This window comes from Dermacentor silvarum, chromosome 2 (assembly GCF_013339745.2).
Source record: "Dermacentor silvarum isolate Dsil-2018 chromosome 2, BIME_Dsil_1.4, whole genome shotgun sequence".
NCBI lineage: Eukaryota > Metazoa > Arthropoda > Arachnida > Ixodida > Ixodidae > Dermacentor > Dermacentor silvarum.
The window spans coordinates 174,377,738-174,391,074 of record NC_051155.1 but is presented as its reverse complement, the minus strand read 5'-3'; the positions used below and the strand labels follow the sequence as shown (position 1 = coordinate 174,391,074).

General features: G+C 46.5%; 1 protein-coding gene across 1 annotated transcript in view; it reads left to right on the top strand.

Moving 5' to 3' along the window:
* Positions 1 to 10,766, top strand: part of LOC119440574 (endochitinase) — a 37,776-nt gene extending 27,010 nt beyond the window's left edge. Inside the window, exons 7-9 of the mRNA XM_037705472.2 lie at positions 3,413 to 3,535; positions 7,965 to 8,117; positions 10,643 to 10,766. Coding sequence (XP_037561400.1) covers positions 3,413 to 3,535; positions 7,965 to 8,117; positions 10,643 to 10,648 — 282 coding nt within the window. The 3' untranslated portion in view covers positions 10,649 to 10,766. The remainder of the gene's footprint in view (positions 1 to 3,412; positions 3,536 to 7,964; positions 8,118 to 10,642) is intronic.
* The last annotated feature ends 2,571 nt before the right edge of the window (positions 10,767 to 13,337 follow it).

Genomic DNA, 13,337 nt, shown 5'->3' with positions numbered 1-13,337 from the left:
CATGTACCCTTGACATGGGACGACCAAAGAAGATCCGGACACCCGAAGAAGAAGCCGCTCTTCTGGAAGCGCGTCGCGCGGCCAAGCGAGAATCTGCGCGTCAGCGGCGAGCCGATTCGGAATACCGTGCCTAGCAGCACTTAGCATTTCCTAGCAAAACTTAGCCAAGCCTAGTAAAACCTGGAAGAAAAGCTAGGACGATCACCAGCTCCGCTGTTTACTCCAGCCTTGCACCCCTAGTGCAAGCAGTCCACGCTTGTCTTCTGACGGATTTTACTTTGAGAAATTCAATTTTGTTGACTAACGCCTTACGACACGTGGAGGGCCGGTGCGGTCGGAGTGGTTCGGCATGATTATTTCCGCCAACGACGCCGGCGCACCCACGGTCATGCCGACACCGACGCCGACCCCGGATTTTCTGCGACACAGGACCCTAACAAAACTCGGCCAGTACAATCAGCGATAACTGACGCGCGTTCCGTCGAACGCGCCTCCACGCAATGGCTGCGGGCGACACGTCAGGGATTATAGCTTTAGGTCAGGGGTTGGTGCACAACGCCATCGGAGAGCGGTGGTCGTCTATGGCAAACATTCGTTTAGCGAAGACCTTAAGGCCATATAGTTTCTCACTACATTACCTAGAGGGAAGACTGGCGCTGCTGCGCTGTGGTATCTAGGGAGCCTACATGCAAGCGGAGCGCTTGCATGTAGGTTCCCTAGTGGTATCCATGAGAATTCCGGTATATTGTGACTTCGGATTGGCATCGTTCTCGGAGAGCCAAGAAAGCCTTGAAGACGCTCCTGGCTAGCACCGTTCCGTCTGTCACAATGGTTCATTTCCCGCTAAAACAGCACGTAAAAACTGCTTAAGATTTATTATTACACGAAAACATGTTTAATTTTGAGGACTTCCTATTGGCTGCACAATTATATGAAACGTAAAAAGAATCAGCTGGCCGCTAAAGTTGGAGGGCAGACGACGAGATTATCGCTTGCTTTGGAACAACTTGTCTGTTCTTGATTTTCTTCGCTTGATCCTGCATTGCAGGTGAGTATAAACTTCATTGAGAGATGTAAGATGAGTGAATGAAAGCCTTTTATGTAGATTTTACTTTAAGAATGCATTTTTTGTGTAGCCATATATATCCCCACGCTTTAGACGAAGCCTCCTTCAACACCAGCCTCGCAGACAAATATCCAGTCGTTACCATGAGAGCACGGTGCCCTTTAAGAAACTCTCATAGACGGTGGCCTCAGATTACTCTCTAGGTGTTATAGTGAGAAACTCTATGCACAAGGCGAAAGCGCACATGGTGCCCAGTCCGGCCGCAAGAAAGATAAGTGAGATATTGTTCGCCAACGCTACCAAATAAATGCAAGCGCTACAAAGATACCCTATCCGAAGAACCCCGGCCGTTGCGCGCGCTACTGCGCAGATTTTTCTCTCACAATGTATTCCAGAATATGGGCGGATATAGCGTACCCAACTAAATATAGTACATTTCAGGCGTATTTCTTATCATTTTAAATAATTTCGATAGTGATGCAACGTAAGTTGATGTTTCGACATTTGCCAGTGGAACATTTCGTCTTAATTGGCGCCGAAAGAAGGTGACCAAGTGTCGATGTTGAGAGCAATTTTAGCAAAAAAGAAAGTGCAGGAACCAAAGACAATGATTCTCAATTTAGGCGAATTGCCGAACGCTTCTAGAAAGCTATTCGCTTTACTAAAGGTATAATGCACTCGACAGCGTGTATTTGCGGCAGTGAGGATATTGTTTCATTGCGAAATTCCGCAGAGGATAGAGGCGTTAACCAACACACCTGTAGCGGTACATATACGTATAAGCCCATTCCTCCTATTAAGCACACTTCGTGGCGGGGCCAAGATGTGTGACAAGTACGAAGGCAACATGCACCGGTCTTGGGTTGAATGTAGTGAAGCTCTCATATATGCTTTTCGTCAGCTCTCCTGTGCCTGTGGCGAATACGATCAGGCACTTTTTCCCGGACGAGGTTCGTGAGGGGTGCCGTCTTGCGCCGGCTGCTACACCCGACAGGGCCTCGGTAAATGGGCTCGCAGACTGCCACGCTGTAGCCCCCTGGGCGTGTGTAGCTTTTGCTGTTGCGTGTCTTGCACTCTGAGCAGTTCTGAGCAGCCGGAGAACGCTGCCTCCACCTTCGCCATCGCTCGATCCAACGGAGGCGCCAGCTCACCAAGTGACACCATCGGCTTCACTCCACTAATTACAACCATTAGGAAATGCGCGGCACGCCAGCCCTTTCGCTTTTACTTGGCTGCCTACATAAGTCGAGCTGCTGCTACGAGCAAACGCATGCTCAGATTCCACTTCCTGCAACTCTTGTTCTGAAGACTATCAAGCCCACGCCAACATCACCGCACCCAACCGAGGCTGAAATTCAAGAAGTCATGGACTCACAGACTGCCAGGTATTAAGTTACGAGAGAAGGCTGCGTTTTTCACCCAGTGTCATAGTCACCTTAGTGCGACCGAGCACAGTTCTTTGTCCAAGATTTCTGAAACGACAGTGTAATCGAGTACGAGGACAACGACCATCTCGCTACAGCCAACGGCGCCCGCCTGAACCATATTGGGCGACCAGGATGCCGATGACACTCTGGAGAAAACAAGTGCGTGATCCATGCGTCGTCATAGCTGAGTGTGAAGGGAAAAAACCGGGGCATGGGAGAGAGAAGGGAAGGAAGTTGATGTATGCAGTGGAGGACACTCGGCAGGACGCCATCTTGCCTCTTTCGTCTTGAAAATATATTGTACGTGAATTTCAGCACTGGCGATGCTGTGCCAGAAGATATAGTACCGTAAATGTTGAGTGTATGTGAGTCCTTTCCACTGCCTTCGGTATGAAATGGTGACTGATGTATAATAATACCTGCCTCCTCGGAAAGGTTGGCACTGAGCCATGCTTCCTCCAGGACTGTAGAAGATAGCGCCAACCTTTCCCTTTCTCATCCAGAAACACTTCTCTTTCTCCGAAAGACAACAGTGAGCGGCCGCCACCTTGAAACACGTGAGCACTGAACCGTAAGTGAAGAGTTGGGCAAGTGTAAGTTAATTGGTAATGGCTTTCACAGCGCATCATAAAAGTTGAGGCATAAATGATTAGCGCGTGCCGTGAAAGGGGGAGCTTTTGTCCTGTTCTTTCGCGATATATGTACCGCCATTATTAAGCAAGACTTTATGGAGTGGACTGTCCGGTTATAAAAAATAACGATAAATATACAAAGCTATGATTTTTCTGACAAAGTAGATATTTTTGAGTGGTTTGTCTAGCAATATTTTTTCGGCACAGGAGGTTGGCATCGCCGCCCTCAAGTTATAGAGCGCCATAACTGGCAGGGATCCATGCAACCTTTCTGTATGCTCTTTCAGACGTGTCAGCGTGCCAACCAGATGCACTGGAAACGACAATGGGCGTCGTACGCGGCCACTGCGTACATCTACTCTAGCGACCAGTGGGTTAGCTACGACGACAAGGGCAGCGCCGAGGTTAAGGTATGTTTGTTACCACGTATTTTCGTTTCTGGCTTCTTCCTTCCCTTGCTGGCGGTTTCGGACCATCAAAATATCCGCCGGTCAGCATGGCTTAGTTTGCTAGCAGCGCATGTGTCGGAATTGACGAGTACGACGCTCGGATGTAGCTGAAATTTCTGCGCGTCGACCCCTTTGCTGCCAGTCTGGCTCATGTGGCGAAGCTGTGGTACGCGTGTCATGAAGCGTTTCAGCCTTACACAATTGCGTCGTGCACACATGTTTGAGAGTAGTACAGGCGGCGTTGTCTTCGTTTCGTACCTGTGTGATGAGTGTTTCCGAGCATGATTTTAGCAGTCATTGTAGCGAAGACATGAAAGAAGACACGCTGGAACGAATCAAAACTGAAGCATTTATTCAATATGTGTAGAACATCATTATATTTTTTGGGGAAGAAAAATGGCAGATGTGATGCTTTGGGAAGCATACGTGCGCAAAAACGGTATGCAGGCTTTCATGCCACATTTCACCCATAATATATGTCAGAATAGGAACTTGGTCCCAATAAGAACCGTCTTTATAATGCATATTTCGACTGTGACAATTAAATACTGATTGAATGCGAGGTAGCTAGGATGTTGGTCACGATGGACGTCTGCTGGTATTAATATTTCCGGGGTGCTAGCGCGCTATTTGCGATATTCCGGCTTGGCTGCGATGCTGTTGCCTGCGAGCCTTAGTTTATTATGCTTGCACTTTGTGCCTTCTGATACCTTAATGCCCTTATTTACCTCGTTCTTCTATTACGTCAATGAGCTACGTAAAGGACAGCCGCTTTCAAGTTGATGATGTTGAATAAAGCGTTTTGACATGCAATGTCGTACGAAACCACTAGTGTTTGTCACTTACTCCGCACTTTTTGTTGAAATCCATTGTTATCGATAGTCACAAAAACTGAAACAATCCATAGTATAAGAAGATTCATACAATTGGCGGAAAGGCACGGACCTTTTTCTTTTTTCTTGGAAAGGTTTGGCCGTGAAGATAATGCCTTTGCGACATTTTCTATTTCGGTTTTCTCAGAATGCGGCCGCCGCGGCCATACATAGCAACGTATTCGCGGTATAGTACTGAGCAGAAGAACGTTATAACAACTCCACCACCATGACGGGTATAAAGCCGTTTAGGCAACAAATAAGTGAACCAGGAGTAAGATGACAAACAGGCTAAAAAGGTTTGAAATTGCGGGTTGTTTCTGCAGCATTTGGAGCTCGACTTTCGATAGCATTGCTCATGACATCTTGTTGCATTATGTAGGGTGACAGCGATTTTTTGGACTGCATAAAATTGTTCTCCAAGCAAGTGAGTGTGTTTAAAGCACTGTTGTGGAACCCTTTCGGGCACAAGTTGCTTTTAATTTGAGAAGCACGAGCTTCACGTTAGGCAACTTTCCCAAAGAGAAAATTGGGCATCGCTTATGATACACTAATCCCACAGCTTTACGCGGTCGCATGGAGTTAGTATAAAAGCTGATATTTTAAAGTCGCTCATATATCTTTAAACTTGGTATCGTTATAAGTTCAATGTGCGTTAGCCAAATTTCTAAATCTTAATGTCTGCCTCACTAAAACCAGAGCCAAGCACTTCTCTACGGCGCTCGCAGTTGTGAATGAAGAAAGGGTATAAAAAATTATAAGCGCATGTAGAATGCTATACGCGTAGTGCGCGCCGACGCAAGTGCCACTGGTGGCGGCCTGGCTAAGTGCACTCGGGAAAACAGGCAACCGTCCGAAGTTGTATTCCGCGTCGGTCTTGCGTTTATCTCTTTGATGCACGTTTGCGGAACGAAATAAGCAACACCCACCGCATTTGTATTGTATAGCTTCAAGGCATGTCGAAGAACAATTGTTGCGCGGTGGGGTGCTCAAATACCTGCAAGAACTTGCCGGCGACACGATCATAATCATTCTCGCGAGGGCTCATGAGCGGGAGCAACAACACCAATGGTTCGCCGGCCGTTCGGCGGGAAATTTCTTGTTATCACGCTTTCTTTTGTGATCTTTGTGTTTGTTGCGCTCGATCAAGTTTACACGGGTAAGCGATGAAGTTGATCACAACCTACCAATGCTTTGGCTCGGTTTGCCCGCAGTGCAGCATGCGCGTAAATGGCCTTTCGCTTCAGTCCTGAATGCCGCTGGCTGCCTCAACCACTTGTCGCTTCTTTACCGTGTTGCTCTTACTATATGGGCTGCACGACTGTACGATTGCTTCGTGTTGTGTGTTAAAGTTACTGAAGCTTGGCTTGCGAGGACAGATTTCCTGTTTCGTTTTATGCGGCGTGTTAAAACGTTGAACCAGCTGTCACGCAGTTCGTGTTTTTGGATATATTTTATAAGCGTGTATTCGCGCTTGTTGAGCTATGGCTAGTTGCCTCATGCGGAACTGTTGATTTTTTTAAATGCGAGGTTTATCGCCTCGAATTGTTTGTAAAGGGCTTAAATCACGCTGTTGTGTATCGGAATGACTACAGGCAAGTACGCCTTTAACATGTTGTGGTTGCTTGAGAAATGTGTTAGAAAAGACGTAGCTCATGGTGAGGATTGCGATTAACTGCTGCATATGGTATTGCTGTTCGACTTTCGCTGAAAAATTCGCCTCATATTTGTGAAGCCGTTACACCTTGATGCTGTCCGAGCAGACTTACCACGCAGAGTTCCTTTTTGTAGGTGCATTCCATACTCAATTGAACTCTTTCTTATTATATTTTGAGGCGTATGAGTGAAATACCTAGGTTGCAAAGGAATAAACCTATAGCCTTGCCGCCAGCACCAATCTAAATTGGCCGGTTCTGCTTCGCCTTTAGATATATTGTGTGGCTTCTTTATTCCGTAATACTCGAAACAAAAATACTCAGAAGTTTCTAAGACTAGCTTTTCACGTTTCCAAGCAGGCCACTAAGGGAATTTCATCTTGCGAAAACTGCAGCAGGAAAGGCAGTTTCCTCGACGTACGCAGCGGATTCGCATCCGCGGTGCAGCGCTAACTCGCACTTTAATTCGCCCGTGCGTTTAGTGACTTTGTTGCCTAGTGTACGCATTTACGTTAACAAATTCGTAAATACTCTTTTTGAGGCGAATTCGACGGCACTTATTCGGCGATGTCACGTGTATTCATCGGATGCAAGTTCACGGCAATGTGTGCCGCCATCGTACCACGGAGTCTCGTTTGAGATAAAAGTGTGCGCCAACGACGTGTACCGATTACTGAAGTAAACAAACATTATTACTGCAAGCGTAGGATTAAAAAAAAAACGATTGAGACATCGCATTCCTCAATACAACCAAGCGGCTACTTAACACGAGCTCCACTTCGTATAACTCGGTTTCTTTGCGATTGTCTGCGGGACACACTCGGTACGTATGCGGAATGGTTTGTACCAAACTACGGTAACATAGTGTAAATGTCCGCTCGCAGAAGGGCCTGCGACTTTCCTGCAACTGCCACCGCTGAAATAGTGATCTGGCACCCGAACAACGAGAAAATCGCAGCCGCGAACTTCAGCCATAGTTGTTGAAGAGGGTTGTCTTCTCTTACTGCTCCCGAGCGTGCTTTCGAAAGAGCCCGCTAGGTGACTATCAGAGGCGCCTCTATAGGTAGTGCACTAGGCGTATAGAATGTACACTAAAAAGCGACCACCAAGGCTGGAACACAGTGTTGCTTTAGGGACTTGTATATTTACGGAGAAGACGTCAATTTAATAGTCAATAGCAGATACATACAGTATATACAATGATAGCAACAGAAAAATCATGTGTATTGCTTTTTTCTCGCAATAAACCGAAGAACGCCGCTAGAGTTGGGCGGCTAAAATAAAACAGCAGTCATCTATACGTAGTGAATGTATAACTTACAATGAACGAAGGTTTAAGGTATTTTCTCGTTTAGACCGTGCACAGTGTGGATCATTACAGCCTGTAGCAAGCTTTCAATTGATGATTGCGCCACTAAGTGACATTGAAGAGTCGGTTGAATCATGAAATAGGTGCTTCCGATGCCGGGAAACGCTTTGCTTTCTTCTGGAGCAGCATCCCAACCGTTTGGTACGGTTACGCTTTCTAGGTCTTATTAATTTTTCTTTCCATCTCTCTCTCGGCTACCGCTAACAGATGCTATTCAGTGGAAGCTAGATACCAAAGCCTGTGCTTGGTTTTGTTTTGGTCCGCCGTTTCTCAGCTGGTAGTACATTTTTCGGCTCTGCCAGCAGCGCCCAAAATGAAAGACCTATACGCGCAGGGCTCATTACGAGCTCTGCTAAGCAATGAAAATGTACGCACCCACGACGAATCCAAGTGAGATCGCACGCTCACCTGAAGCTATGCGTAAGTAGCAACCAGTAAGTGGCATGTCAATGACTGCTGCTCTCCCTTGCCGGGCTTTGGCGCGCTGATCGCAGGTCAAATGGTTCCGGGATCACTCTCTGGGCGGCGTATTCGTGTGGTCGCTGGAGGACGACGACTACGCGGGAATCTGCAAGAAGGGTGAGCGGTATCCGATGGTGGAAGTCTGCTGGAACATTATGAAGGATTACCGGCCCCTTCAGATTACGGTGAGTCCGGCGATACGTGCTAACTCGCGGTGTTCTAATGTATACCTTGACGAGCTGGCGCATGGATTTTCAACAGTACGGGTCTTCTAGTCAATTGACGTTCATTCTGTACGCACAGACGTAGCCAAGAGTTTCAATACCACTGCGTAGCATGCTGTGACCTGTCGTATATAAGGTGTCAGCGAATTATAGTCATGGTTTTACAGCGAAGCTGGTATAAGCTACTTTTCAGCGGATCGCTGCGTTTGTAGACCGAGCGCGTAGACCAAAAACTATCACCATCAGCAATGGCTCGAGCGTCGCCGTCTTCTCCCGCAGCTGGCTCGTTGGCGCCCATTGCGAGAACGCGCTCGTGCCACTGCTCACGCATTCGTCATTGCCGTTGTTCCGTTGCCGCTCATCATTCCAGCGTAGATTTTCACTTTTGTCGCCGTAATGGGGAGGCCGCGTTTACGGCGGTATGAGCCATTTCTTAAGGGGGTATGAGCCATTAATTGTCTTGCGTGATGGACAGATTTAATAACAGAATTGCTACGCGAATGTGTGTGCGTACCAATCGTTACGATGACCACCAATAACGACAATAAATATGTTCGTGAATCCCACTCTGTGAAGACGTTCGCGAAGAACCTTTCTAGCGTCGTTACAGAATCCATGGCCGTCTACCCTAGCGACCATAAAGCTATATTCATCTTAGTGACAAAATAATAAAGACGGTAGAAAATGACAATTCACGCGGTATGTGTCTTTATTTAACTGAGTATAGTTTATCACCATATACACAGCTCCGCTGGTCATCCACATTCGCAGTGTGGAATGGCGCTGAATTTTTTCGAGTGTGACGATGCTCGTCATTCTCGTGAGACTTCGAACGCCAAATGTGGTGCGGTAGCATTGCAACCGAGCCCAGTGGCAGGCCATGCGACGTCCCCTCGAAAGTTGCAATATTTTCGAAGTGAGAAGCCCCTTCGAAACGCTGGGTTGATACCGTAGGGGCCGTTGCGTGTACATGCCGTGGACGCCAGCTCGCGTGCACGGGTGTAGTGTAGCCTCAGTGACTAGTTAGCGGGAATAGACGTGCAAGTGTGGTGTTGGTTGGCATTTACTTCCATTGTGGAGTGGAACTCGGTGATGATAAACGTGTAGACAATAAAAAAACACAGATTAATGTTGCCACAAAACAATGAAACCAGTGTCAGGATCATGGTGTGACAAAGACGACTACTGTATTTGGTAAGCCGATGCGCCAACTTTGTCTTCACTACCAGGGTGTTTGATTTGATTTGATTTGTTTATTTGTTTACATCAGGATGATGCTGGATGGCCCAGGCAAAAAGCGACAAATTCGCTTGAAGAAAACTTGAGCCCGCCTTGTACATGGCATCACAGCAAATGCAAACGCTCAAATATGTCTATACAAAAAAAAAAAAAAAAAATGGGTACAGAACTACGATAAGCATACAAAAGAAGTTGTACAAAAACATTCATTCTTACAGAACTGATCCTACAGGCTTCATCAATAGGTCACTGCATATATCATATCAAATAACCTTAAACATATAAACACACATATATCCACAGTTGATTGCTGGTTGCGGCCCATGTTGCTCGCTTTGTCTTTTCTACGATAGCGTTAATACGCGGCATTAGCCTTCTTTCAAAGGGAGCTTCGTGCCACTGATCTAGTGACGTCGTAAGCGTCTGCATATGCGGTGCTGGGAAGTCATTCGAAACATAGGGCTTTATCCGGCACATGCGGAGCCTCTGGTACATGACGCGTTGAAGCCTTGAGCAGTGCGGACTGTCAGGGACGACCTCATAGTTGACGTCACTTAAGGGCGGAATAACTTTGTGCGGCCTGAAGTACCGCCTCAACAGTTTCTTGGAGAGGCCATGACGGCGGATACGCTTATAATGGACTATATACTGTTACGTTGCGGAAGTCACATATAAAGATGTATATTTACCATATTTACAAGACAGGCAACGATGTACAAACAAGATGGCTGTTGTTGTTGCCTATTACTTCTGACTCTGGCGCCATTCTTTTTGCGCAACGTAACAATATAAGCTTATATAGACTTGCAACAAGAGGCGGATATGCTAAGGTAATATAAAACCTGATTTATCAGAGCAAATAATTTAGGCGAACAGTATTTCACGCTTGGTCGCAATGTTTGAAAGAAACATTGGGAACAACAATTATACTTTCTGAGGTTTTCAGCATTTCTCCTCACGTTATACGGTTTTCATTTTGATCGCTCTCAATGTCGCCAGCAGCTAAGCTTTCAATGTTGAAAATAACAGTAACACTTGCTTATACCAGATGGTCTGCACGAGAGCTTGACATTAGTATCAAACTCCCAAATCGCTTAATTTTTTGTGAACTTGTGGGGCAGGTGATCGTTCCTGAGGTGTAGCTTGTATTAGTTGCTATGAACACATACAACGTAACGTATTTGCCTTTGTCGAACATTTGTCGATCTATTTGCACTGTAGGATCCTCAATTTTCATTTGTTTTCAGGTATGACAATGATGAGAAGACTCCCATGAAATGGCTACGTCATAAAAGGTTCAAAAAAGAAGAAATAAATCAAGCCCGCACTGATGGAGACTACATGTGTCTGAATGACACATTTTGTTGTACAGAAAACCTAATAAATTACGTAATTCATTTGTATGCCATAGTCTATACTTGGCTAAATGGTAAGGATTACGAAGATTTCTCTATCATCATCCACCTCTAGTCTTTGTGCCATGAGACACCTTCCACTTCACGTGGACTTTTTCTTGACAGCAGTTTTTTTGTACCAGAGATTAAGCGCGGTCACATTACTTCAGTAAAAACTACGTTCACTGCATGCAATATAAGAGGAGTACACCGGAAGTACGCCTATGGTAGACAGGAAGTACCTATATGTACATTCGGATATATGGAATACAACCCGGTTTATCCGTATTTAGGATTCATACGAATAAAAAAAAAGGCAACGCGAGCAAAAATGCATTTTGTATCATCGAAGGCATAATTCGGCCGATATCTGCCTGGTTGGGGACAATTGAATTAAAGAGATTCATAAAACAGGAATTCATGTACTGCATATGGTAGGTTTTACGTGTTCCCCACTACGAGCCCTGTCAACCTGTCGTCACAAGATACTCTTTCCGCTCACCGGAAAAACGAGAACTTACATTGGCCACTCAGGACACTTCCTGGAAATGGCGTCAAATGTGAGTCCTAATGATAACGGCTGTATGGTGTCCGTTGATGTGGTTTGGCTGTTCACTAGTGTAGCTGCGCCCCTAGCTTGGGCTTTTTGTGACACGTTGTGCGCTTGAATACGACCCCACACGGAAAGACCACACTCCCCTTTCAATTAATCACGTCTGTACAAGAATCACTTCGTCGTCGTTCTCCACGATGTTCCGAAAAACACGACGCTAACACTTGCCACGCAACGGAGCTCAAGTGCCTAAGTTGTCAAGAATCGCACGCTGCATCCTCAAAAGACTGTCCACGCCTAAAGGAAGAGCAGAAAATCTTGAGGAAAATTGCCAGAGACGGATCATCCCACAGAGATGCCTCCGCTGCAATAAGGCGACATCGCTCCCGGAAACGAAAGTCTACGAAATACTTTTCCGGTTCAAGGGAGATGCCTCGTCCGGCAACGCTGCCTCCTGTTCAATGTGTCTCCAATAAGAGTACGAATATCAGGGAAAAAAGCGGCCATGCTATTCATGCTTCATCAAGTGAGGTGTGGCCAGCGCTGCCGAAGACATGCCAAACACCAGAGCCACAACACATGACCCTCCACTTGAAGTCCATTGTCGCTGCAGTTGACCAGATGCGAGCCAAGGATTCGCAAGTGATTGCTCTGCTAAAGTCGCCCACGAATGTCATGCGCCTACTACCGCCAAACATGGACACGCCGGCTGCTCGTAGCGCACTGCAAGTACTGGACACGTTGACTTCAGTGCTTGAAAGCTTCGTACAGCACCATGGCCCACCCCTCGCGGCCCTTCCACAAGGAAGTCAAGAAAGCGTCTCTATTGCAGTGGAATGTCCGGGGCCACAAATGAAGAATTTTAGATTATACACTTTGTCTTCGAAAGCCATTTTCCCATTCTCGTAATTTGTGGACCGAACGGTCATTTCTGGCTATGAGGCATTCATGTACTCTACCTGTGGTGATGTTAGCAAGGTCACTGTATATATTAGGTGTCAACTGACATACGTGTTGCACCCAGTCCCGCCTCACGACGACAACCAGTACGTTTGTTTAATTGTAAAAACGAAGGAGCTTAAGTTCACTCTTGTCGCTGTCTACATTGCTGCTTCAAGTCGCTTCGACTATAAACGAATGCACGGCGTGTTATCAGCGGCCCCCGACCCAACGATTCTCATCGGAAATTTTAGTGCTCACCATCCGCTTTGGGAGAGTTTGAAGACAGACTCCAGGGGAAGGAGACTAGCATTTTTTGCCGCAAAGCACCTTTATTGCCTCAACGACGGTAGTCCGACGTATTTACGAGTGCTTACATGCAGCAGCTGCCTAGATTGGACCCTGGTCTCTCGCCGTCTTGAAAGAAACGTGCAATGGTTCTCAGACATCGAATCACATGGAAGCGACCATATTCCCACATATCTGAAGATCAAGGGACTATTTAAATACTCTTCCACGACTCTCCAACGAATTGATTGGTCGGCGTTTCGGTCACACATGGAGATAGTATGTCAGGAGGGGAACCATTCTAGTCTGGAACACGATATTCAAAAAGTCATGCAAGAAGCTACACGCTGTCTTCAGCCTTTCCCAAAATATGAAGAACCTGAACCCCAACTGCAGCGACTATGAGCGATTCACCGGCGGGCTGAAAGAAGATACAGGAGTACTAAATCTAACCACGATGTGATAGAGGCAAGGCGGATGCAAACGAACATTCAGCAGCCGCATTGATCCACTACAATCTCAAAGATGGGAAGGATTCTGTGAGCCGTTGGGTAAACGTCAACGCTTATCTCAGATATGGAGAAGCGTGCGTGGACTTCGCGTATCACCGCAACAGTGTGTTCCTTTGAAATCTCTCACTTTGCACCAAGGTAGAGGATAAATTGAGATTGCTGAAGAATTTTGCTCAAGGCTTGCCGGCTTGCAGCCCCAACGCGCACTTACAGCATTTGTCACTCCTCTGTCTCAAGACTTCCGTATGGATGTAAT